General features: G+C 40.6%; 1 protein-coding gene across 2 annotated transcripts in view; it reads left to right on the top strand.

Annotated features, from left to right (window-relative positions):
* The window catches only part of ABCC4 (ATP binding cassette subfamily C member 4 (PEL blood group)), a 300,550-nt gene that overhangs the window by 175,840 nt on the left and 96,930 nt on the right, over positions 1–27,780 (top strand). For both annotated transcript variants that reach the window (XM_075852387.1, XM_075852388.1), the window contains exons 21-23: positions 9,705–9,855; positions 22,299–22,418; positions 24,037–24,147. In XM_075852387.1, coding sequence (XP_075708502.1) covers positions 9,705–9,855; positions 22,299–22,418; positions 24,037–24,147 — 382 coding nt within the window. The remainder of the gene's footprint in view (positions 1–9,704; positions 9,856–22,298; positions 22,419–24,036; positions 24,148–27,780) is intronic.

The raw sequence follows: 27,780 nt of genomic DNA, 5'->3' as shown, positions 1-27,780 counted from the left end.
CGTCAATACCCCATATGTGGTAATAAACTGCTGTTTGGACCCATGGCAGAGCTCAGAAGGGAGGGAGCGCCATTTGGCTTTTGGAGCACAGATTTTGCTTGGTAATAGTTCTGTTTGGGGTTTTGCTGGTATTTGAGTTTATAATGTGATGGCATATCTAAGCTGGGCAGAGTACATCAGGTTATAATAAGAGGGTATAATAATGGGGTAAATAAATAATTCATAGATGTGTGGCCGGTGTCGCACTGATAAATGGTGCCCAATCTTATCCGCTTTTGGACAATCGGCACAATTTCTGTCGCTATATTCTGAGCGCCAGAACTTTTTTTTTTCTCTCGTCACCGGAGCCGTGCCAGGGCTTATTTGTTACTTTACAATCTGTAGTTTTCATTGGTACCATTTTAGGGTACATGTGATATTTTTTTTTTATCACTCTTTATTTGATTTTTTTTGGCAAGCAAAGTGACAAAAAAAAAAAACATAAATTTTGACAAGGTTTTTTTGTCTTTTTTTTTTTTTACAGTAATCACTGTGCTCTATAAATGACATTTTATTTTATTCTGCAGGTCGGTACGATTACGGCGATACCATATTTAGAGTGTTTTTTTAATGTTTTGTGGTGTTTGCGCAATAAAATTGCTTTTCTATAAAATTATTTATTTTTTGTGTCACCATATTCTGAGAGCCATAATTTTTTTATTTTTCAGTCAAAAAAGCTGTGTAAGGGCTTGTTTTTTGCGGGACGGGTTGTAGTTTTTATTGGTAATATTTTGGGGTGCATTCAAATTTTTGATCACTTTTTATTCTATATTTTGGGAGGGGTGATGACCAAAAAATAGTGATGCTAGTATTGGTTTTTAATTATTTTGTTGCGGTGTTCACCGTGCGGGAAAAATAATATTATAGTTTTTATAGTTGGGGTCGTTACGAACGCGGTGATACCAAATATGTGTATGTTTTTAACGGTTTAATTTTTTTCCTATAATAAAAGACTTGGGGTATGTGCACACACACTAATTACGTCCGTAATTGACGGACGTATTTCGGCCGCAAGTCCCGGACCGAACACAGTGCAGGGAGCCGGACTCCTAGCATCATCGTTATGTACGATGCTAGGAGTCCCTGCCTCTCTGCAGGACAACTGTCCCGTACTGTAATCATGTTTTCAGTACGGGACAGCAGTTCCACGGAGTAGCAGGGACTCCTAGCATCGTACATAAGTATGATGCTAGGCCCCCCGGCTCCCTGCACTGTGGTCGGTCCGGTACTTGCGGCCGAAATACGTCCGTCAATTACGGACGTAATTAGTGTGTGTGCACATACCCTTATAGGAAAAAAAGCATTTTTTGTTTTTTAAACTTAGAACTTGTTTTTACACTTTTATAAAACATTTTTATTACTTTTTTTATTTTTTTACTTGTTTTACTTGAAGACCTGTAGCACTGATGGCTGCTATAATTCATTACACTAGCTAGGTAGTGTAACGTGTTATAAACTGGCAGTGTGACGTTGACCGCCACACTGACAGGAAGCCTATGAGGACCAGCTGGTCCTCATAGGCTTCCGTGAATGGCAGACCGGAGGCCGTTGTATGGCCTCCGGTTTTGCCACGCAACCGACGGCAGCACCCGCAATCGGTCCTCGGGAAAGTTCGTTGTAGCAACAAACTTTCCAGTTTGTTGCTACAACAAACTTTCCCTGCGATCACATGATCGGGACCTGAACCAATACGGTCCCGATCAGGTCTCCGGGTCCAGAGGCAGGGGTTAACAGAGCGATCCGGGTGTCGGCACTACTCTGAGACACCCAGATCGCGCTTTTAACACCCACTGTGAATTCACGTCGGCGCTGCACAGAGCCCAGCAAGCGCCGACGTGAATTTACTGTGGGCGGTCAAGAAGCAGTTAATAACGGTGATCATATTCTCTGTAGCCGAACCAATCGGTTTGGCTGTCAGTGAGCAGGTTGCTTGGAAGCCGGGGACACTGACACAGCCGGCGTTCGAGCGCTTTTCACCATGCTATGCCGGCTGGAACAGAAATCTGTATATTCACGCCCTGGCAGCACGGGGTATGTGCGAAAAGGATGTGAATCTACAGATTGTCGGCATGAAAGTGTTAATATGTAAAACATGTTCAGTTTGTTTAGATTGTGCAATAAAACCGGTATGTCATAAAAGAAGTCAAAAAGCTGAAACGTAGCTAACGTGTTTATATGTTTCAGGTACTGCTGTTATTTATAACGCTTTCTTAAGTATCTATAGAAAGCTTCCTTTTTCCTCTAGGGTATGTTCACACGCAAGCTCAAAAACGGCTGGAAATTACGGAGCTATTTTCAGAGAAAACAGCCTCTGGTTTTCAGACTTTTTTGAAGCTGATTACGTTTTTTGAGGCGTTTCTTCTAGACCTTTTTAGAGCTCTTTTTTCATTGATACAATGAAAAACGTCTCAAGAAATTACAACCTCCTTTTTACGGGACATATTTTTACGTAAAGAACCGCCCCGTCTAAACGAAACACAGTTTTTCCTATTTTATTCAATAGTAGATATTTGTAGGCGTTTAGCTACCGTTTTCTCGGGCATATTTCTGGGCGTTTACGCCCCAAAATACGCCTGAAAACACAGCGTGTGAACATTGGTAGCAGTTTTTGTTTGGGGTATTGTTGGTATTTCAGTTTAAACTGTGGGGGCATATGTAAGCTGGGCAGAGTACATCAGGGCATAATTAGGTGGTATAGTAATGAGGTAAAAAATTTTTTATATAATAATCCATAGATGTGTGATTCACTTTGGCCTGTGCATAAAGGATTGCTTCAGTGTCGCACTGATAAATGGTGTCGTTTCTTATCCCCCTTTTGGTATGCATGCTGCACCTTTGCAGTTTGGGAATTTTGCTGGGAAAGTGTTGTCTCCTGGTATAATACAGCACCCTCGCTTTCAGCAGATATGTCTGGGCCCTCCCCTTCCTGGTTCCCTAAAATTATAGGGCCTTGATAAATCGCCTCTTGAAACAGAAGAATTGATCCCCTCTGTGTGCACAACTACATATTTTTTCTTTCCTGACTTATTGGAGCCTTAGCGTATTATATTTTTTCATAGACGTAGTACTGTGAGGGCTGTTTTCTTTGGGTGGTACCATTTTGGGGTACATGCGACTTTTTGATCACTTTTCATCCTATTTTTTTTTTTTTGAGGCAAGGTGACCAAAAAACAGCAATTATGGCATAGTGTGTTATATATATATATATATATATATATATATATATATATATATTACACAGCGTACACCATGCGTTATAAATTACATACTCACTTTATTCTTTATTTTACGGCGTTCACTGCACGGGATAAATAACATAAGATTTTTATAGTTCGGGCCGTAACTGACACGGCGATACCAATTATGTATGGTTTTATTTTTTCAATAATAAAGGTCTTGATAAGGGAAAAAGGGCAATTATTTTATTTTATTACTTGAAACTTTTTTTTTTTTATTCTTTTTTTTTTTTTTAGTCCCACTAGAGGACTTGAAGGTTCAACTGTCTGATTGCTGTTCTAATACTTTGAACTACCTATGTAGTGCACTGCATTAGAACTGTCAGTCGTTCAGTAACAGCAAGCCGATTGGTCTCCGCCTCTGGGCTGGGCCTAATCTGCTTCTGTAATTGGCAGACCAGAACGCCATAGTTAGGCCTCCTATTGCGACATAGCAGTCTTCGTCAACCCCACGATCGCATCGCTGGAGTGCCAATTGGCCACAAACCACTTAGATGCAGCGATCACTTTTGATCGCTACATCTAAAATGTTAATGGCAGGGATAGGAACTTTCTCTGGTTCCTGCCATTACAGCATGGTGTCAGCTGTAACATACTGTTCTATAATATGCTGGTAGATTGGCAAACATTTTCAATGTGACCGGTTCTCTTTAACTACTTATTTAATGACTCCATATCCATAGGATACGCTCTCCTCTTCAAACATCGAGGATTTGAGTGGTTTAAACTCTTATCTCTTCTTTTATAAGCCTCTTGTCACTGAACCACATCTTACTTGCATGATCCTGTTTCAGTATAAATACCATGACTGCTCCATAAAAGCCACATTATTATGATCATTCAGAAGACCTGTTTCATATCCTATTTTCCATTTTTTTGTGCGGTTAGTACATTTAAATTAGGAACAGTCGGAACGCTGAACCGCTGACATGTGTAAGTTCCTGGGCAGTCTGGTGAAGTACCTCCACTATCATCCCATACAGCAGATAATCGAGAAGAACATTCCGAGACACTGGGATGCAATATCGTGGTTTAGCTTGAAAACATTGCCGCCTTGTATATGATTCCTTTAGAATAATATCACTGCATTCCTATGTCTCGCATTTTCTTCTCAATTAGTGAAGTGTAACTCTGCATTTCAGCTAGAATTTAAAATACTCTTAAATGCACATCTGACGATTTTACAGAAATTACTTAATTTCCAAGGTCTTAAGGGGGTTTTACACAGGACGATTATCGGGCAGACGAGCGTTCATAGTTCCCGATAATTGCCTTATGTAAACAGGGGAACGATCAGCAGATCAACGAGCAAACGCTCGTTCATCTGCTGGTCATATCGTTTTAAAAAGTAAAATATCGTTGTCGGCAGCACATCCATCTTCCTTTGTAAACCGGGAGACGCGCTGCCGACATGATGATAATGGATGGGGACGAGCGATCGGAGTAAAGACCGCTCGTCCCCATCCATAGCTCCGTGTGACCGGAGCAAGCGAGAGCCGATCAACGATGTCTCCTTGATCGGCGCTCGCTGCACCTGCCGCTTATCTGCTGGTTTTATAGGGCCTTGAGAGTCATTCTTGTATCTGTAATGGATTCATTGACCTCATTAGTTAGAATTCTATTATTTAAAGTGGACTTGTCAGCAGGATTATGCTGCCTTATCTGCAGGATATGATTGACCGCCTACCTTTTATGCACTCTCATATAGGCAAGGCTGTCACTCACTGAGTGAGGGCGGGGGGAATACTCAGGACTTGCTGAGCGCTGAGAAACCTAGCTTTAGTGAGTAATACAGTAATTACAGTCTTCTACATTGAATTCTAGAAAGCAATATATCAATGTGCTCTGCTTCTCCTCTTTGAAGTGCTGCCTTCGCTGACAGATCTGCTTTGAACATTTAATACTTGTGTTACGGCTTCTTACTTTTTACATACTACAAACGTTAGAGTTACTACAGAGTACACGTGTTATTGTGTTAAAAAAAACATTTTGTCAAATGTGTATTCCGCTTTTGAAAGCAATCACTTTCTGTAACAGACTAAGAAACCTTTCTAGAGCAGCTTGCTTTGTATACACCATACTTCCTGTGGCGCACCTCTCCCCTGGAAGATCTTATTATGCGTTGAGCAGATTACTCTTTCCTGTAAGAACAGTCTCTTCCACTGCTGAGACCTGCCATTGGCACTGCTGAGACCTGGCTTAGGGTATGTTCACACGAGGTCATTACGTCCGTAATTGACGGACGTATTTCGGCCGCAAGTACCGGACCGAACAGTGCATGGAGCCGGGCTCCTAGCATCATAGTTATGTACGACGCTAGGAGTCCCTGCCTCGCTGCAGGACAACTGTCTCGTACTGAAAACATGATTACAGTACGGAACAGTTGTCCGACATAAGTATGATGCTAGGAGCCCGGCTCCCTGCACTGTGTTCGGTCCGGTACTTACGGCCGAAATACGTCCGTCAATTACGGACGTAATGACCTCGTGTGAACATACCCTAACTCTAATAGGTGCTCATATGAGTATTCAACCTCAGACAGGTAGGGCCTATACTTGGGAGGCACTTATCTGCTGATCTCTGAGAGCGATTTGTCCTCCTAGGAGACTAGGACATAATGCCCTGTTCACAAAGCAAATCAATCAAAGTAGGGGCCCTGCTGACCGCTTACCTTCACTGCCTATAGAAACAAATTGGACATCTGCCTTCTATGGTTGAGCACCTCTAGAGCAGTATTTCTTAAGCTTTCTAAGCCAAGTACCCCTTACCTCAACTAAATACCATCAAAGTACCCCCAAGGCTAAGATTCTACACTGTGCTGCTGCCTATTAAAAGCAAAGCATTAGGACAGTGCAGAAACCCTCTAGTGAAATAGCATATAACCCATGGGTTTCAAGTACTAGAGGTTAAGATCTTGGGCTATAGAGTAAGTAAGAACTCGATTCTGATAGTTTGCCTTCCCAACGCTAACGTTTTATTTTCTAAAGGGTCTCATTAGTTTGAAAAGTTTTCCATCTTGGAAACTTATTTTGTTCACCATGAGGACACGTCTGTAATTGTATTAGGCATAATTATTCTTTGACGTTAGCTGAAGATGTTTAGTGATGACTAGTTTAAAGGTCTCAATATGCATTGGAAATCTGCATTGGACAATGCTGTTTTAAAAAAATAAAATGCTTGTTTGTTTTAATTTTGGGCGATTTTATCGTAGTTTTAGAAAGATGTTGCATTTAACTTTTTTTCAAATGACTAAAATTGGTTCAAGTTGTGATTTAATGGGAGCAGAAAACGAAAAGAAAAAATAACCTGGGAGGAAGTTCATGGAGGATGTGCGGTGTCCTGCAGCTGCCCTCAGAAGAATCGAGTGATTTATTAAAGAAAGCCGATCTAAAAAGCCTTTATTTTAAAATCAACAGCTTGACTAATTTTAAATAACTGACTTTTCAATTGCTTTCATCGCAAACAAAGGCGTAATCCTGGGACTACTTGAGCCAGCAATGAAGGGTATGGTGAAGACCACCAGTGAATGTGCTTTTTCCCCTCCCTCTCTGTCCCCACCACACACAAAATGCATTGACTGCAGCTTTATGAAGTGAAAACACTGAGGAAAAGGGAAATCTGGAGACGCTGTCCACAGTTATTTCTTTGAAAGAATAGCTCTTGCATCTGGACATTGAGAACAAAAAGTGCTTAAGACAGAAATAATAGCTGAGGTCATTCACTTGCATGGAAGCAAAAGACTGGAACTGCCGTGCCTTGTTTCACTACCACTGACCCTTGCATTTTATTGTGTGGAAATGTCAGAGAAAGCGTGTAGAAAGAATTTTGTCGTTACAGCGACTTTGTCATTTTTCTTTCCTTATTATGATCTTTTGTGTTTTTCCATTTTTGTCTTTTTTTTTTTTTTTTAACTACATCACTGAGTGCGTAATGCACAGAACGTACGTAACTTGAGGTTATGGGTAGAGTTAGGCTTTACGTTATTATGGCAAAAACTATTTCTTTGAGATTTGCTAAACTAGCATGGAATGTTAAAGTAGAAACTAAAAATGTCTTTAAAGGTATTCCCCCCCCCCAAAAAAAAATTACCCACCCATTCGAAACATAAAAAATGCAGTCGATTTTGATGTGTACTTGTGTTTCGGAAGCTACTGACATTCCTGGGTTCGGACGCAAGTTACGTGATGACTGCTACATTGTGTATTTCCTCTTCTGCTGACATCCTGTGCCATGGTGCCATTGTCAGCTTCTTGCATTCCACTCCCTTAAATAATGTTTATGGGAAAACCTCTTAATCACCTATCCACAAGATAGGTGAGAAATATCTGATCGGTGGGACTCTCCAATCACAAGAATGGGCTTATCTTGCGGTAGTGTGCATGCTGGACCACTGCTCTATTAATTTCTATGGGGCTGCCAAGCACTATCTTTGGCAGCCTTATAGAAATGAATGGAGCGGTGGCCGAGCATGCACAGTACCACTTCATTCCTATGGGGCTCCCAGGAACGGCAAGATAAGCCCGTTCTGGATAGGTGATCAATATTGATTATGGTAAAAACCCCTTTACACGCACCAAAGAACGGCCGAAAATGCCTCTCATTGATTTCAATGGGAGGCGGAGGCATTTTTTTCCTGCGAGCGGAAAAACTGTCTCGCGGGAAAAAGATATGACATGCCCTATCTTCAGGCGTTTACGTCTCTGACCTCCCATTGACATCAATGGGAGGCAGAGAAAGTGTATTTCGCGTCGTTTTTGCCCACGGCGCTCAATGCTTGCGGGCGAAGCGCTGTGAAAATCGCGGCAAACGGCGTGCAGGCAGATCAAAAATCCGAATTTTCTGCCTGCAAAAAAACTGTGTGAGAACAGGGCCTTAATGTACGGGATGTCGTCAGTGACATGACGTATGGGGGGCTGGAAATTTGAATGGCGGCAACAAGCATGCGTGTGTCAACCACCCTGTTCATGCGCAGTATCAGAATGAAGAAGTTGGCGAAAGGAGTTTACTGTGCAGATCGCTCCTGGTATGTTGCATTCCAGGGATTGTAGTCTCCAGTGTCATGGTTGACCGAAACTAAGAATTTTGCTACAAACTGCTTCAACTGATACTGTTTAAACTGTTTTGGGAGTTGTTGTTTTTTTATGACACATGGAAAACCCCTTTTAAATGCGGAGTTAGAGCAGAAAGTCACATAAATACTGACCAAAGAAAATGTTTGTACTACATCTGCCTTCCAAATACATATTTTATTTTTTTGCCAATATACATGAAAATGATTGGGCCAAGATTTCCTACATGACAAGTTTACCCAAAAATTGAGACTACAAAGGAGAGAAGAGCAGAGGCAGTTAATCAGGTTGAAATCCTTGGAGTCTGCTCTGCTTGTAGTCAAAGACCTAATTTGTCATTCTCAGCATGAGAGCGACGATGCTGCCATTAAGCGTTAACAAAAGGCTAATCGAGGCACTTGAGGACTAAATAAGCCTATCATTTTAACACGTTGAATGCAATATTTTAGTTCATTCCCAAACAAAGATTGATAGGTTTAAATTAATGCAGTAATTTAGGCATGAAACCTTGTTATTAGCAGAAGTAAAGGGACATCATTTTGACAATACAGTCCACATTTTGTATGACCATGAACTGATGGCAGCCTGGTGCCTAAATTAATATAAAAATCGAGTTATGAATACCACAGTACACTTGAATGGTAAATGTATATCTTAATATTTAGTGCATCTCTAACATAAACACCATGGCGGATTAGTATATAGAATAGAATTATAAGTGTATTAGTAAAAAAAAAAAAAAAATCTATACTTTGCCAAGGACTACCTTACTTTTCTTGACATCGTACAATGCACTTATTTGTGTTCAACATCAGTGGCTATTAATTTTGATATAAGACTTCGCTGAATTGCAGGAATTACTAAGGCAATCTTTAGTTATTATTCTTATTCTAGTGTGTACCTTAGAAAGGACTGTATTATATTATAATTGGAGGCACCATTAAGGGCAGCAACACTTACTGACTGCTGTGTATATAATGTAGAAGATAGAAGCATTTAAAACGACTTTTGTCTTCTCTGGTTGGGGCACGCCAGTCTCAACTTTTGGGCGCTATTAACAATGGCGTAGTTACAGAGACTGGTAAAGCAGACCTACAGTGCATGAGTACACTACCAATCAGCTCTTTAAATTTCCGCTTCCCGGACTGGACTGTTAGTGAGATCTAAGTATTGGAGATGTGGAGTATTGGGGTTCTCTGCCGTCACATTTAAATTCTTAGGTGTGGAGTGGGTCTTCCCTTTATTATGATGGTTTTGTTATTGGATGCAGGCAATAAAAGGCTAGGATAATACCGCTTATTATGTGGGGTTTAATGTAGTGTACATAATCATACAGTCATGGTCATTTTGTTTCTTTCAGGTGTTTCTCCAGATTTTAGGGGTAATTGCTGTGGCAGTTGCTGTTATTCCGTGGATTTTAATTCCATTGCTTCCTCTTGTGATCGTTTTCTATTTCCTGAGGAGGTATTTTCTGGAAACATCTCGAGATATCAAACGACTTGAGTCAACAAGTAAGTATTGTATAAATAATTAGAACCTTTCAGCATATAATTTAGCACATGTCTAACAAGGTGTACTTGGGCTTTTAATGAATCCAGGACACAGGCTGGTCAACAATTATAATGGCCATTGCAGCACCGCATGTTTCTAGCCACAGACGCTTTGCTTTTCTTCCATAATGTAGCCCCAAAGGGAATAAGACCCTGTTTCAGTGTTCTAAAATAAGTTCTTCAGAGTATAAAGTTTGAAATCTGTATGTGATATTCTCCGTGTAAGAAAAACATTTTACATTGTTTTGTGTATCTACAGTGCCTTGCATCCCCCTTGTTGGTTTTCCTGTTTTGTTGCATTACAACATGGAATTAAAATGGATTTTATATTTGATTTTATGTAATTGAACGGAAAAAAATCCTTGTTAAAAGAAAAAAAATAATAAACTGGAAAGTTGGGATGCATATGTAAGCACACCCATTGCTATGAAAGCCATAAATATCTTCAGAAGTCACATAATTAGTTGCATAAGGCTCGTCTGTGTGCAATCAAATTGTCACGTGATCTGCCACATGTCCGTATAAATACACCTGTTCTGAAATAAGTCTGCGACATCACTGAGCAAGCAACATGTAGACCAGGGAGCTCTGCAAACAGGTCAGAGACAAAGGTGTGGAGAAGTACTGGTCCTTCTCAATGAATTAGAATATAATCAAAAAGTTAATTTATTTCAGTAATTCAATTCAAAAAGTGAAACTCATATTATATAGATTCATTACACACAGAGTGATCTATTTCCAGCATTTTTTTGTTTTAATGTTAACGATTATGGCTAACAGTTAATGAAAACCCAAAATTTAGTGTCTCAGAAAATTAGAATATTATATAAACCCAATTTCAAAAAATTTTAATACCGAATTTTTGGCCTACTGAAAAGTATATGCAGTATATGCCCTCAATACTTGGTCGGGGCTCCATTCGCATGTATTACTGCATCAATGCGTGGTGGCATGGTGGTGATCAGCCTGTGGCACTGCTGAGATGTTATGGAAGCCCAGGGTTCTTTGATAGCGGTCTTCAACTCGTCTGCATCATTAGGTCTGGTGTCTCATCTTCCTCTTGACAATACCCTATAGATTCTCTACGGGGTTTAGGTCAAGCGAGTTTGCTGGCCAATCAAGCACAGTGATACTGTGGTTATTAAACCAGGTATTGATACTTTTGGCAGTGTGGGCAGGTGCCAAGTTCTGCTGGAAAATAAAATCAGCATCTCCATAAAGCTCGTCAGCAGAGGGAAGCATGAAGTACTCTAAAATTTCCTGGTAGACGGCTGCGTTGACTCAGGACTTGATATACTCCTACCAAGAAAAATCTGCGCTCTAAAATCCGAATGAAACCCCTTAAAGGGAATGTGTTGCCAGCAAAACATGTATTTTTTTTTTTAGTTAAACATTTAGTGTGTAGGTGATTAAACATTGTTCAAATTTTTTTTATTTTTTTCACGAGTCAGGAAATATTATAAATTAGATTCTAATTTATAATATTTCCCAGTGCTGGTCACTAGATGGAGCTATTCCCAAAATTGCAGCATTGCATGTGGTAAAGCAACCACATTGCTTTTTGCTGCAAAATTTGGAAAAAAGCACTCGCTCTAGTGAGCTCTGAGAATCCCCCCCTCCTTTATCCTGGCTAGTGCCGGGATAAACGAGGGGATTGAACGGTCTAGCCTCCTACACTGTGTGTCGCCATTTTTTGAGCTAACACACAGTGTAGTAGGTTTACATACAGTAGTAAACACGAACATACATAGAAATCTCTTACCTGCTCCTGCCGCCGCGGCTCCCTCCGGCCCGTCCGCTCCGTCTGCTGCCGCTGGTCCAAGTGCACAAGTCCGGAAGCCGCGACCGGAAGTAGTAATCTTACTGTCCGGCCGCGACTTCCGGTCCACAGGAAAATGGCACCGGACGGCGCGCATTTCAAATTGGACTGTGTGGGAGCGGCGCATGCGCCGTTCCCACACAGACGGCGTACACAGAAGTGGATGGGACGGGACCCGTTCGCAGTCCCTATGGGACTGTGGCTGCCGTATTCCATGTCTGTATGTGTCGTTAATCGACACATACAGAAATGGAAAAAAAAATGGCAGCCCCCATAGGGAAGAAAAAGTGTAAAAATAAGAAAAAGTAACACACAACACACAAATTAATCCAAACGTTTTTAATAAAGCACTAACATCTTTAACATATTAAAAAAAAAATTGTGATGACACTGTTCCTTTAACAATTTGACGTTTTTTTCTTCAGTGGCACAAACTGAAAATAACATCATATTGTGCACTAAAATGGCATGAGTGGAAAATTGTAATTTACACTTTGCACCATCCGCTGCGCATTCATTTCTAATGAAATAAAAAAAAACTGTGGGGTCAAATTGCTAACTACACCCCTTAAAATGGCTTAAGGGTTGTAGTTTCCAAAATCGGTGTCACTACTTGGGGGTTTGTTTTGCAATTTGACCTCCAAGCCCTGCAATTGTGGCCAATGCTGTGAAAACTGTTAGAATAGGCCTCAAATTCGCATTGTGCTTTTTCACTCCTATGTCCTGTCGTATGTCCAGACAATTGATAAATGCCTTGAGGGGTGTAGTTTCCAAAATTGGGTCACTACTCGTGGCTTTCCACTCTACTTGTGCAAAAAAATTGTGACATAGAATGTAATTAAAACCATAGAAAAGGCCATACTCACAAATTAGGAGGAGGGTAAAAACCCGTTCCAAACAGGACGCGGCCAGGTCAGAGAATTCTGCTGAAGGGAAGTGCCCAGGTGTGTTTAAATAATGATAGCCACTCCCACTTGTAGCTGCAAATCAGATTTGCACAACGTTGAGGAGTTTTTGACCATACTAACTTCAAATGTGTTTTAGTTCATCAATGTTTCTGGGATGCCTTGCATGCAGAGCCCTATTCAGGTCATACCACCGCATCCCTATAGGGTTAAGGTCAGGACTCCTAACTTTGCCATGAAGATTTTGGTATTGGTGTGCTGTGTTCTTTTTGGTCCAAACATAGCGTTGTGCATTTGTGCCAAAAAGGTCCACTTTTGTCTCATCTGTCCATTGAACATTTTCCCAGAAGCATTGAGGAACATCCAGGTGGCTTGGGGAAAACTTAAAGACTAACTGTAGTTTCAAAGAACTTTTGATATTCCATGTAGACCTATCAGAAGGTTTGATTGTTGGGAGTCCGGGTGCTCAGACCGCCACAGTCGCTGAAACAAAGGTGAAAAAGTGCTAAGCTGAGAGCCATGCACCTTCGGCTGTGATCGGCGCTCCTTGTCAGGTTGAAGATGGCTCGCATATACGGGCAGATCAGCTTTGTCAGTAACCTGGCTTTGTGTGCCTTTTATTTAACCCCTTGTCAGAGTCCTCTCTGATCCTGGCCGTTGCAGTGAGGTGTCGGCTGTAACATACAGCCGACACTTGCTGAGTATGGCACAGGCTCAGGCAGTGAGCCCGCTCCATGCTCCCCCCCCCATGGCGACATTGAAGTAAGAAATGTCAAATGGTTTCCGTTCTGTAAGGTTTTAGTTTTTTTAGCGGAAACAATAGCGTAGTCGACTGCGCTATTTCCGCTAAAAAAAGGAAACCTTATAGAACGGAAACCAATTGCAATGGAGGCATTGCCATTAAAATTGATGGAAATGGAAGCTATGGTTTCCGTTTGTCTTTCTGTTCATGGGTTCCTCCGTCAGAAAGGTCTGACGGAACCCATGAACTGAAGGCTGATGCTGATGTGAACAGGCCTTAACCTTGCTAAATAAATCCGATTGTATAAAGCTATTTTATTAGCGCTAGTGCAGTGAATTGATACTTGTGAATATACCAGACATGGATATACTGTAGATCCTGATAGGTCCGGCACTGCATTTTTAAAGTCCCAATAGGATCACTTCAAGTGGATTTAATTAACTTGAAATAAAAGTTTTATTTATTTAGTAGTGTGAAATTAGGTCTAACTTGCCTTTGTGAAAAATTATTAAATATAATTATTTTACCTTCCTACCTAGTAGGGTCTTTTTGATTTGACGTGACCCTCCCTACTGGGGCCCCATAGCCAGCCACATGAACTGCCTCTGCAATGTATGCCCTTGTTTGTGGTTTCACTTGAAATCTAGATATATAAATAAATAAACTATTTCCAGTACCAAGGCTATGACCGCTACAATTGACCACAAACAATGTCATTTTACTGCCTGATTTATCAATTGGACCATGTATGGCTACATATCAACATTTTCTGTTTATTTTTCTTATTGTTTATGCTGATAGACATTTACTGAATTACTGCATAAGTGTATATGCACTTAATACTACTTTGGTTGTTTATAATGTGTAAAATGTAAAAAAAACACTAAACAACCAAAATACAGCAGTGATAATCTCTAATATTCTGTAAATATTGACATTTGGGTGTCCTAGTCGTCCTTACTACTAAAGTGACTGGTAGTAAAAAATGTGAGTGTTTTTTATCAGTATAATACATAAATACATATAATAATGTAGTATGCTAGTATATACTTGGAAATTATTCAATTGTATGCACACCATAGACAAATGCTTATTATTTTGTACATGGGCTATCGAACTCAAAATTCATGTATCCTAGGTTTAGAGCTTGACATAAGCAGCATGTGACACAATCTATTAAATTTCATGGTAATGTACTAATGAGGCCCAAATACATCCTATATATTTACTTCTATTGATGTACAGTATGTGCAGGTATTCACCATACCTCTGATGACAGGTATAGAGTGCTAATATATATATAAATAATTCATTAGGTACACGTTCTTCCATCCAATGTTTGAATAGAATGCTAAATTTCTATTTTATTACAATTGCTTACTCTGACTAATTCTTTTTCTTCTTTATCATTTTTCTTTTACTTTTTTTCTTTTTTTTTCTCTCCTTTTTTTTTTCTTTTACTTTTTCCTTTTCTTTTTTTACTATTTTTATTCTAATTTATTAGGGTTAGAATTATTTATTTTTTTCATGCTAATTAATGATGTTGATTTTCAATGTGTGTGCCGGTGGTCAATTGCTCTATGTTTTTTGATCATAACACCTTTAAGAGTTATTCAGATTGTAATGTTTTGTCTTTTTAAAAGTGGAATGATTGACATGTCTTCTGTTGTCTAGATCATGTTAGGTGACATTTATTTTCTATGAGAATGTGACCACTCAACAAAAGGAAATGAAAAAAAAATATGAAAGCGAGAGGGAGCTACTATAGCTTGAAAGCGCTTTATAATGCCTCCATTGTAAAACTGTCTTACCTGCTGACAGGCACAACCAGTTGCTGTCACTTTATATTCCATTAATAAGCGGTCATTGTAGTCTCAGTGTATGAGGGAGGTGGACTGAGACCATCTCGGATGATGCTGTTCTCAATTTCATTCTATAGTTCCTGCTAACAGGAGCTAGTATGTTTGTTTCATAGGTACGCTGGAAGTACAATGCTTTCTTAACCGTAAATGTACAATGCTCATTAAATAAGAGCATTCTTTGTGCATATTGTCAAAAATAAATGCTATTCGAAGTACATAAATTCAAACTTTGCCCCTTATTCATTTTTACAAAAACATGGAGAAAATGTACTTCTGTATTTTTCTCTTTTTGAGACATAACTTGTCCACTGTTCAGTCCCATTTAGTTTTTCTATGTAATTCCCATTAGAATAATACATGGTTGTCATCAGTTGTTTTTTTAAGTACTTTTCTTATGGTAAATCTTTACTAAATAACTAATGTATTTCAGTTTTACGTAGTGCTTAATTTAAAGGGATTTTCCGGGCTTTAAAAAAATAAACTTGCAGCTGCATACGGTATAACATAAGAAAAAAAAAAAACATTCTCCTTTTTAAATCCTCTCCGGTCCAGTACCACTGGCCCATAGTTCCCTCTGGTCTGTTTTGACATTGCTGATGTGGTGATGTCAGTATGTATGGCACATGACCGCTGCGGCCAGTGATTGGACCTTCAGCAATCTAAACTCAGACTGGCGGATGGACCAGTAGGGAATTTAAAAGGTAAGTAAGACATCTACCCTTATGTTATACCATATGCAGCTGCAAGTTTATACATTTTTTTATTTTTTTTAGAGCCTGGAAAACTTCTTTAAATACTTTGCAATATCCACCATACATTTACGGTGCTGGTCATATGTAGTGAGCGTCAAGTGCCGCAAATATATGATGCAGGCACAAATATATGCTGTGCCCGCACCATCTGTGGCATGTGTAGGCTGTGTTTAACTCCGACCCCAGCTGTTTAACCCCTCAGATGCCACGGTCAAGAGCAACCGTCGCATTTAGTTAGTTAAACAGAGGTGTGATTCTGGTTTAGAAAAAAAAAACATTAGAAAAACGAAGGTAAAATAAAAAAAGAACGTAAATTTGCAATTACAAGATGCTCTGTTATGGAAAGAAAAATCTAATAATATAATAACTACACAATTGTTATCTTTGGAACCTGCTTAGACTATAAAACTATTATTTTATTTATTCTTCAAAAAAGAGGAATAAAAGTTAATCAATAAGTCCCATGTCTAAAATGGTACCAATGAAAACTACAACTCGACCCTCAAAATACAAGCCCTCATAAAGGTCCGTCGATAGAAAAATAAAGTTATTGCTCTCACTCGAACCATATAATTTATTCTGCATGGAGGACGCAGTAAAAACAAAACCACAAATAGTGGCAAAGCACATACACGGAAAAAAATTCTCACGATTTGAGCAATTTATCCCATGCAAAATCGTTTGTATAGTGTATTTGCATTGCCAAACGTTTTCCAGACAATACCTAACTAAATGCTACATTTGTATTAGAAATATGAACAATAAGGGTATGTTCACACAGGGTGGATACGCTGCGTAAAAGTATACAGCGTATCTGCCCTGGCCTCCGCAGGGAATTCCGGACGAAAAACTGCAACAAACTGTCCACTGCAGAAAATAGCAGGTAAAAAAAATAAAAAGCCCATACTTACCCGTAGTCATGGCGATTCGTGTCTCTGACGTCCTGCAGCCCGGCCTCCAGGGATGACGTTTCATCGCATGTAACTGATTCAGCCTGTGATTGGCTGCAGAAGTTACATGGGATAAAACTTGGGCTGTACTTACTGGGTTTTTAGTTGCGATTTTTGCAGCGGAATCGCAGCTTTTCTGCCACAAATATCGCAATATCTGCGATTTGTTGCAGGTTTTACCTCCCCATTCAATTCAATGTGGAAAACCCGCAACATAAAAGCAACAATTCAGAATCATGAATGGTCATGCTGCGGATTTAAAAAAGTGTACCGCAGGTCAATTTATAAACAGTTTTTCAACATATTTTTTACTCGGTTTGTGGATGAGATTATCTCAAATCTCATCCACTCTACTGCTACTGTATTATGTTGCGGTTTTTCCGCAATTAAATCCATTGCGGAAAATCTGCAGTGTTTACGCTGTGTGTGGACATACCCTAAGGCCTCATGCACACGACCGTAGCCATGTGCACGGCCGTGATTTCCGGGTTGGCCGGCCACGGAGTGACAGCCGCGAGCTTCCCGCAAATCGCGGGCCGTGCACATGGCCGCGGCCATTATTTTCAATGAGCCCGGACCACAGAACACGGCTGTAATAAGGCTTTTTCGTTCTTTCTGTGGTCCGGGATCCTGGGCCATACACCGACCATGAAAACCACGGTCGTGTGCATGGGCCCCTAGGAATGAATGGGGCCGCAATCCTCCCGTGGATTTTCGGGGGAATTGCGGCCATGTGTGCATGGGGCCTTAGTGTTCCGACCAACGGATCATTAACAATATTTATTAGGTTTGTAGCCAGTTTTACAAGCACCTTCACCTAACATGAAGATTGTTTTATAGATAACCCTTTTATGGCCTTATTTTAAATCTAATCCAATGTTGAAGCTTGGTATAGGATTTATTTATTTTATGGGTGAATCATGAATTTTAGGGTATTACATTGATTATTTGTGTAGTATTTTATTGTATTCGCATACATGGTTTTGTATAAATGTTGCTAAATAAATGAGGCACATTGCACTCAACTTACGCTGGGTGCTTAAAACCCAAAAATGTCGCCAGCACAAAAAAAACTAGGACTCCAAACATTTATGTTCCAGTAACCAGTGATTTTTAAGAAATAAAAAGATTGGCACACCGCTTTCTGAGCAAAAGACACCTAAGGCCCCATGCACACGAACGTGCTTTTGTGGCCGCAATTCCCCCCGAAAATCCACGGGAGAATTGCGGCCCCATTCATTCCTATGGGGCCATGCACACGACCGTGGTTTTCACAGTCCGTGCATGGCCCAGGAGCCCGGACCGCAGAAAGAACGGGCAAGTCTTTTTACAGCCGTGTTCTGCGGTCCAGGCTCATAGCAAATAATGGCCGCGGCCATGTGCACGGCTAGCGATTTGCGGGCGGCTTGAGGGTGACATTCCGCCACCCGGCCGACCCGAAAATCACCGACGTGCACATGGCTACGGTAGTGTGCATGAGGCCTAAAACTTTTGATTCTTTCCCTACTTCGAACTTCCTTGACCATCCTACCCTACCTGAACTTACTATGTTTGCCTCTTTGTTTCCAAATAACCCTATGTTACAAAATAATGTTTTGTTTTGGGATGTCAATTTTTGTAAATTAACGCCTATGTACGCCTTTGAAAACATTTTTTTGAAATAAAAATGTGTAACTTTGTAATTCCTTTTTTTGAAAAAATTATTTTTACTTTTTCAGATAGAGCAGCGGTCTTGCGCTGAAACCTGTATCCATCAGGCCAGTGGCACAGACGGTTTCAATGACAGCAGGTCCTGCGTGTCTCGAACACGCAGGATCCAGCTGTTATCTATCACAGCTGTCACTGAACAGTCAGTCCGGCTGACCTGACAGATTCAGGTCTTGGCGCACGATAAATAAAAATAATTTTTAATAAAAAGTAATTACAAAGTTGTAATATAATATATATAATAGTTTTCAAAGGTGTACATAGCCTTTAACTGGTTCAGCTTTGGTTACATTACCGTTCTGTGTACCATTCAGGGGTTCGTCTGGTAGTTCCATCCCTATTGACACAAGGATAGCGCATCATGCAGTGAATGGGGACACTCCGGTGCCGTATGGTACTGTCATACGACTGATCTGGCATGGTGCAGATATGTAATTCAAATAAATCTAATTTCCCATGTGTGAAGTTTGTGTGAATTGCATATGTACGAAGTGTTATACATGTTTAATTCTTGTACAGAAACTCTATTGTAGGCTAGATGGAGTGGCATGACACTCTGGGTAACCTCAATCTGCTTTTATTTGGTGAGCATGCAAGAAACCGTGCGTCTTAAATTACGGGAGAACACATCTGTACATATTATCTCTTAGGCACTGTTCACATCTGCATTAGAGTCCTCCGTCAAAGAGTCGTCATTTTTGTTGGACATGCAATTTCAATGTTGAGTGTAACACCAAGAATGAAAAGTTTTTGGAATTGTAGAAATCACAGGATCGATAGACCTGTTAATGATATGCAAATGATAAAAAAAAATGGAAACAAAATATTCCAAATATCTTTATTTATTCAGCATAGAGTATGAGCGCCACGTGCAGAAATACACGCACTTACACGCCTTGGCATCCTATCAATGATATTGTTAATGGTTGTCTGAGGAATGTTATGCCACGCTGAATGCACTTAGACATGCAAATCATCAAGATTGGCTGCTGCCAGCTCCCTTTTCAATTGCCTACCAATGACGTCCCAGATATGCCCGATGAGAGACCAGTCCGTTGACGCTGCACGCCATGCTAGCACGTTTAGGGGACACGGGCTGCTCACAGTAGCACGAGCAACATGTGACCTGGCATTGTCCTGTTGAAAAACCGCTTCTGGAACACTTTGGAGAAATGGCCGTACCACTGGTTGCACGACCAAATCAATGTAACGTTGAGCTGTTAGTGCACCTGAAATGAAGTCCGGCTACTGTACATTATGCCACCTCACGTCACAATCCTGGGAGTAGGACCGGTGTGACATTCCCTTGTGAAGGCCTCTTCATGGTGTTGCCCGCGTGGTCTCCAGACCAATCGCCAGCTATCATTGCGTCCGAGACAAAGCGGGACTCATTGCTGAAGAGAATAGACCCCCATTTCAGCCTCCATTGCCATCTTACTGTGCACCATGATGGCCTTTGAGATCGGTGGCGTATGGTCAGTGGAACACCTGTTGCTGGACGTCTGACTCGTAGCCCAATGTCTTGCAAATGCCTTCTGATCGTTGTGCTGACATCTCGGCCTAGGCGTGTAGTGATCTGCCGGGGTGATAAACTGAGGTCTCTCAGTTCAAGGATTCTGTCTCCCTCAGTATGCGACAAGTGGCGATAACTGGCACGTCGACAAACAGGAGGCATCATCACAATCATCCCACACCACTTGATCTGATTGTTGAAGTTTCATGTGGCTAAAAAACTTTGCTTTCAATCTGGCTTTTATGTCCCTCCCACATGCCACAGATTGGAGCTAGTTGCTTAAAATTTTTATCATTTACAGATCTTAGCGACACCTGCTACTTCCTCGATTTGCATAACCAAACTGCTTGCCCTTCTTGGTGTTGCAATTTCAATGTTGAGTGTAGCTGGAATAGCATGTAGCACTACTTTTGTCTTCTAAAATTAAGAAAGCCATGACAGAAACCCGACCGAACCGATTAAAGTCCATGGGTTCCATCGGGCGCCGTTTGGTTTCTGGCATGCGAAGAACTCGGCACTTTCGTTTTTCTCATTGTTCCGCTCCTATTTTGGAGCAGTAAAACGGAAAACAAAACGTTGATGTGAACATAGCCAAAACTTGACATATCCTGAGATGTGTGTCACGTGATTTTAACCCCTTCCCGACATCCGTGGTGTGTGGTATGTATGTATATATATATGTGTGTGTATGTATGTATGTATATGTGTGTGTGTATATATATATATATATATATATATATATATATATATATATATATATAGCGCGTGCGTGCCTGGTGGGGGAATATGAAGCGGGCTCACGTACTGAGCCCGCTTCATAGAACGAGCATGTCGACTGTGTTTCAGGGTAACCGTGACGTGATTGGGGGGTGCCGTTGGTTGGCATGGCCGTCTAGGGGCCTGATGAAGGCCCCCAGGTCCGCCACCTTTGTACTCCTGCCTCTGGCAGGGCTTAATAGGAGACTGTCAGTATATCGTGCAAGCGATTCAATGATCACTGGTTCAAGTCCCCTAGGGGGACAAGTGAAAAAAGTAAAAAAAATAAAATAAAGTATTGGGTTATTTTTGAATAAATTCAAAAATAATACAAAAGTTAAAAAAAAAACCGGAAAAGTTTTTTTTTTTTTTTTTAAATTCCCTCAAGCACAATGTAAAAAAATTAACATAACTGGTATCGATGCGTCTGTAAAAGTCTGAACTATCACAATATTTATTATTTAGTCCGCACGGTGAACGCCATAAAAAATTAAAATCCCCCAGAATCGCTGTTTTTTGGTCACTTCATCTCCTAGAATTTTTTTTACAAGAAGTCTCATGTAGTTCAACATGGTACCATGGTACAGCTCGCCCCGCCAAAAATAAGCCCCCCTCCTGCTCAATCGGCGTAAAAATAAAAGTTATTGCTCCCTGAATATGGCGACCAAACTCAAATTTTATTTTTAACAATCAGTCTTTTCCTTGTAAAAGTAGTAAAACCTAAAAAAAAAGTTAAATGTTAATTTGGTATCGCTGTAATCGTATTGACCCGCAGAATAAAGTTAATATGCCGTTTTTACCGCACGGTGAACGCCGTAAATACAAAACTAAAGATTGAGGAATCCGTTTTTTTCCTATTCCACCCTACCACAAATTATTTTTTTACAGTTTCCCACTACATTATATGGTACAATAAATGATGCCTGAAAAATCTACAACTCGTCTGCAAAAAACAAGCCCTCACACGGCAATATTGATGGAAAAATAATAAAGTTAAGGATTTTGGAAGGTGGGGAGGAAAAAACAAAAGTGAAAATCTTAGAAATGGCTGTGGCGGGAAAGGGTTAAATGTTTTAAGAAAAATGTATACCTCAGACAATCTGTCAGCCATCCGTTGCCCATAGACTCCCATGTTAAAAACGTATACGTTTTATGTATAGGTTTTTCTTACTGGATCGGTCTAATGGATGCCGTCCGTAGCCCTTAGACTTCGATGTTAAGAAAACTTCTATAGTTTAATGTGTACGTTTTTACTGCAAGGTGCAAGATTGTATTAATTTGGTATAATGACAAATTGTATAATTTAATGGAATTCAAGAAAAGTTAAGTGTGAACACATCTGTGTCTTTTAGGTCCTTACAAGAAATGATCCCATATAAATGACTTATTCTCTTCCAGCTCGAAGTCCAGTGTTCTCCCACCTATCATCTTCCCTTCAGGGACTTTGGACAATACGGGCCTTTAAAGCAGAGGAACGTTTCCAAGATATATTTGATGCGCAACAAGATCTCCATTCTGGTTTGTGCAACTGTTATTGTTCTCAGAGTATTTGGGGAAATCTATATGGAAGAGTGCTAACCAGCTAATGTTTTTTGTGAATCGATTTTGAAGATACAGGCATCAACAGTGTATCTGAGTAGCCAGGTGGTTAAAGAAAACATTATAATGAACAAGACTATACAAATAATTTTTGTTTACAGATATTCTGTTAATACAGTACATACTGGGCCCAAACCTTAGATCATGTCATGGACTGGAGCCTATGGTTAGATCACAAGACTGTTTTAGCTGCTAGTTGGGCGATAATAATGTTATATCAGTGGGCTGAAATTTAAATGGACACTTTTCAAACAACTTATGCGGATCTACTAGTATACCTGATACCAAACAACTTTGTAATTCACTTACTGTTAAAATTGAGTTGTTTTATCCATGCAAATTTTGTGTGAAGTTACTGCCACTAGGTGTCTCCTTTCCTGTAATCTGCTGTCCACCTCCTGTTGTCAAGCATTGGGCGACCCTGGTTACAGAGCAGAAGATATGGGCTGCAGAAGGTGGGGATGTGTCACTTCACTGCTGGCCATAAGTCTATGAAGGGAGGAGGAGGTGCAGGAGGAGGGAGCAGAGAGAGTGTGTCTCCGTAACACACAGTTCATGGAAGTCTATGGAAGGGGGAGGGGTTGGCAGTAGGAGCAGAGAGAAACACTCAGATGTGATGGAAGATCTCTGTCACCCCAGTGCTGGAATTTCAGCTACACTGCCCATTACTGCTGTATGAACTTAACCATGCTGCTGCAGCTTCTATAAATGGGATAAAGATAGGAGAGCAGGATTCTCCTCTTCTATATGTGCAGTGTATAGACCACATGATAGCAGTTAGGCTCCACCCACTAGCGTTGTGACAACTGAGAATTAGAGAGACCGCCTGCAGAGGCCATATACATGTCCTATAATGGCCAGAATTAGTGTTATTCCTCATGTACACACACCAGCTTATTCTGAAAAGTAAGGCATGCTTTAAGCCTTTACAGCAGTGCTGTTTCAGAGAAAGCAGTCAGTGCTCTCCTCACGCTATTTTGCCCTGCTGTGTAATCCAGATGAATGGTAGAAGTAGCATACACTACACTAGAACTCCTGTTCCAGTGCACTTGTGTGAAGTGGAGCTTCGAGTTGACCGTCAATGAGAATTAAAGGCAATTTGTTGCATTTTTTCTTCTTAAAATGAGATTTGAACCCTGTCAGTCTTTACTATGGCACCTGTTGGTTTGCTGTGATACAACCTCATGCTATCACCCCATCACCACATCTGTTTCTAGTGGTGTTTGGAAGAATTACTGGCCTACAAATACTTGAGAATTAGTATAGATTGGGCTTATTTTTAGGGTGGTTGCATTTTTTACAGAAACTGCACCATAGGCTGTGTGTGGTATTGCAGCACAGCCCCATTTACTGGAATGTAATCTCTTACAACCACTTTAGGTATAGTCATATGTTCTTTATATATTCTATATGTTTGAGGGCACAAAATACCTTTTTCGGGTGTTTTTTTTAATTTTTATAAACCATATTAAACTGTTTTTCCGTCCCTTGTTGTGGTATATTTTAAATTTGATCCTACTCCTCTCTTTTCTAATAGAGGCCTGGTTTTTGTTCCTGACAACATCGCGTTGGCTTGCAGTGCGTCTGGATGCCATATGCGCACTGTTTGTAATAGCCATTGCCTTTGGTTCTTTAATCCTTTCAAAAAGTAAGTTTGGTCTTCAATCTATATGACACTAATATTTGCCTATGTTATTTGTGTTACTTGGAACTGAGACAAAATAGACTTGGTCAAGAAACACAGCATAACCTAAACTGTTTGTCACACAAGTCATGCTGATGTGGATGGATGGTTTACACCATAGTTACTATCTAGAAAGCTTGGTGGTATTAAAATAGTTAATTATAAAGTCAAAATTCAGTACAGCCAAATCCTTCACCTGCATAGTTTAGCTTTATTCCTGGATCACTGAATTAAGTGATGCTCACTGACTGTGAGTTTTTTCTTTCCTAATCTAATCTGAATTCCTAGCTTTATGGATGAATCTGTATTCAGTTTATTTGACGTGATGTTAATGATGTATGTACCTGTAAGCTATGGCTGAATTTCCTCTATTATCTATATTTTATCTTGTGCTTCTGCTTTTGTCACAACAGCAAGTTTAATACTGGCATTTGAGTTCTAACTACTGTTCTCTGTTTTATATTGTTCCGCACTTGATAAACCATAATTTTGTGAGTTTAGGCCTATAAATAATCTGCCTTTTGATGTTCAATCCCCTTATTAATCGGTTTGTCTCCTAAAGATAACCAGAGTGTAATAAATCTGGCGTAAAAAACGAGATTGTATCAAAAAATCTCTTCCACTCACTACAGAATCGAAAAAGGAAGGTCCTACTTCCCTCCACTCCTCTGTCAGATCAGGAATATGTCCATGCCACCCAGAGAATGAAAGGGTCTATGCCCAGAAGATTGGAGTAGGGTATAAGTTTGTGAAAGGGGCTTAGAAGGGTCCGGGGCACCAAGAGAAACCCACATCTCTGGAGTGAGAGAGCCAAATTGGGTTACACAGGCATGACGCAACTGGAGATAGTGGGGAAAAATTCACTCCTCGAGATCTCATAACTATCCACAAGTTCAGAGAAGGATACAAAGCTGGTGTCAGTAGAGTAGAGCTGACCCAAAAACATAATCCCAGCCCACAGCACCGTGCCCAGCAGAGACTCCAGGTGGGATAAACACGGGTTAGGGTATGTGCACACACACTAATTACGTCCGTAATTTACGGACGTAATTCGGCCGCAAGTCCCGGACCGAACACAGTGCGGGGAGCCGGGCTCCTAGCATCATACTTATGTACGATGCTAGGAGTCCCTGCCTCGCTGCAGGACAACTGTCCCGTACTGAAAACATGATTACACTACGGGACAGTTGTCCTGCAGCGAGGCAGGGACTCCTAGCATCGTACATAAGTATGATGCTAGGAGCCCGGCTCCCTGCACTGTGTTCGGTCCGGGACTTGCGGCCGAATTACGTCCGTAAATTACGGACGTAATTAGTGTGTGTGCACATACCCTTAGACTTCAATGGGATTCTAGGTGAGTATGGAGAGCTGATATTAACCTGAAGCACAACCTGCGTGATCTTTCGGACCGAGCCACAGTTTGGAGTAGAAAAACCGCTGAGCAGGGGGATTTATATCTATATAAAAAATTTGCAGGGCTCTCCTAACCGTTCCTGCAAGTGCAGTGGCCGCATTACTCAAATCTATCAATCCACCAGCGTGCAAAAACTAGTTGAGGCTATGTAGTACTGGTAAAGATTAAGCGGAGCCACCCCCTGAAAAGCTTAAGGGCCTACAAAAGACTAAAGCTAAATCTAGGAGTACCACCCTGCCGATTGAAAGCGCGCAACACACCATCTAGATGTCTGAAGAATTTTTTAGGTAATAATATTGGGCACTTGTGAAATAAGTAAAGGAATTTAGGGAGGTTTATCATCTTAAACTGATTAATTCTGCAGTATTTGTAGACATATTTATGAGTTTAATTTTCTCTCAATAGAAGCTACTAAGGGGTCTAAGTTACGTTTCGGGTATTTCAGTAAATTGAGAGAAACCACAACCCAGAGGAATGTAAACTGGGTAGCTACTTGTATGGGAGCAGGGAGGCTCTGCCGAGAGCAATACCGAGGAGAAAGGGAGAAAATAACTAACTTAAACCTGTTCACTAATGGAACTGAAAATGTGCCAAAGACTTTAATAAGAAGCAAAAGAGAAGCCAGGGAAGAACCATCATCCACCAAATATACCAGGGTATCATCAACGTATAAAGACACTTATTCAACTATGGAACCCCTAGAGATACCTTTTATAGAAGAGGACTGGCGGATAGCTAGCGCAAGTGGTTCAATAGCAAGGGCAAATAAAAGTAAGCATAACGGACATCCCTGTTAGGTACCATGTCCAAGAGGAAAGGAATCAGAAATCAGATTTATTCGGACTCTAGCACTAGGTGCCTTATATAACAGGCGAACAAAAGCATTAAATCTAGGGCAAAAGTTCAGCCAGGAAGAAAGCTTCCACAGGTACTGCTATTCAATCGTATCAAAAGCTTTACATGTGTCAAAAGAGAGAACAAATCCCAGAGAAGGTTCATGGTGTGCATTAGCAATATTAAGGAATAACCATAGTATATTAATATATATGCCCTTCCCAGGCATAAAGCCGGTCTTATCAGGGTGTATTAGGGGCAAAATAATCCTATTCAATCTTGTAGCAAGAATCTTAGCAAGAATTTTTATGTCTGAATTAAGAAGGGAAATAGGGTGGTAATAATCAAAAAGAGTAGGGTCCTTCCCTGGCTTTCAACAAGACTACAATAAGAGCGTCAAGCATTGAATCGTTTAAAATCCCCTTCTCAAGGGCATGAGAGTATAATTATTGAAGCCTAGGCACTAGACTATTTACAACTATTTTTATACCATTCACCCTCTAAACCAGGGGTGGGCAAACTTTTTGACTCTCGGGCCACAATGGGTTCTAAAATTTGACAGAGGGGCCGGGCCAGGAGCATTTGGAGGGAGTGTTTGGGCCGGATATACTAAAGCATTAAATGTAGTGTGTGCAAACCTCATAGCACAGTAAGAACACTACAACCCAATTTATTAACTGTCTTTCAAATGTGAAAAATAGCCCTTATCAGTTAATAAATTTGTCTCAAGGAATATGCAAGATATGGCATTTACATACTATTTCGCAGATACTGGGAGGAGGAAATGTAAATAGATTAAAATAACATACGCACTGTGATTTATCAAGATTGCGTCTGTTTTAATAAGTTTCAATCGAAGGTGCAAAGTTAAAGAAATCAACATTTATTGAAAAATGGAATCACTTTCAACATTCAAAACATATTATTACACAACGAAATACTCAAGCTCAATAATATCTACTTGTGTTAAACTCCGCAAAATCATGGATGGATTGTCCTGACCGCGCGCTCTACAAACTCGCCACGGACACCCTCGCCTTCACGCGCAAACAGTACACGTGTATCGTTGCCAAGCACACAGACATAGGCTGTATTAAATATCCTACCTGCAGCTGAAGGGCTTAATGGTGACGTGAAACGAAGTGAAAATTAAAGTGAAATAAAGAGAAATACGCGCCACATTAACAACGGTCAATGTGTTTTGAGTGCGCCATCTATTGGGAAAACGTGGGCATTGCAGGGAAAGGGGAAAAAAAAGGAGGTTTTTACTATAATTTGGACAAGTTCGGCGGGCCGGATTAAAAAGCCTAACGGGCCGTATGTGGCCCGCGGGCCGTAGTTTGCCCATG

The sequence above is a fragment of the Rhinoderma darwinii genome, chromosome 2, assembly GCF_050947455.1.
Source record: "Rhinoderma darwinii isolate aRhiDar2 chromosome 2, aRhiDar2.hap1, whole genome shotgun sequence".
In the NCBI taxonomy this organism is placed as follows: domain Eukaryota; kingdom Metazoa; phylum Chordata; class Amphibia; order Anura; family Rhinodermatidae; genus Rhinoderma; species Rhinoderma darwinii.
This window is presented reverse-complemented; position numbering and strand designations above follow the sequence as displayed.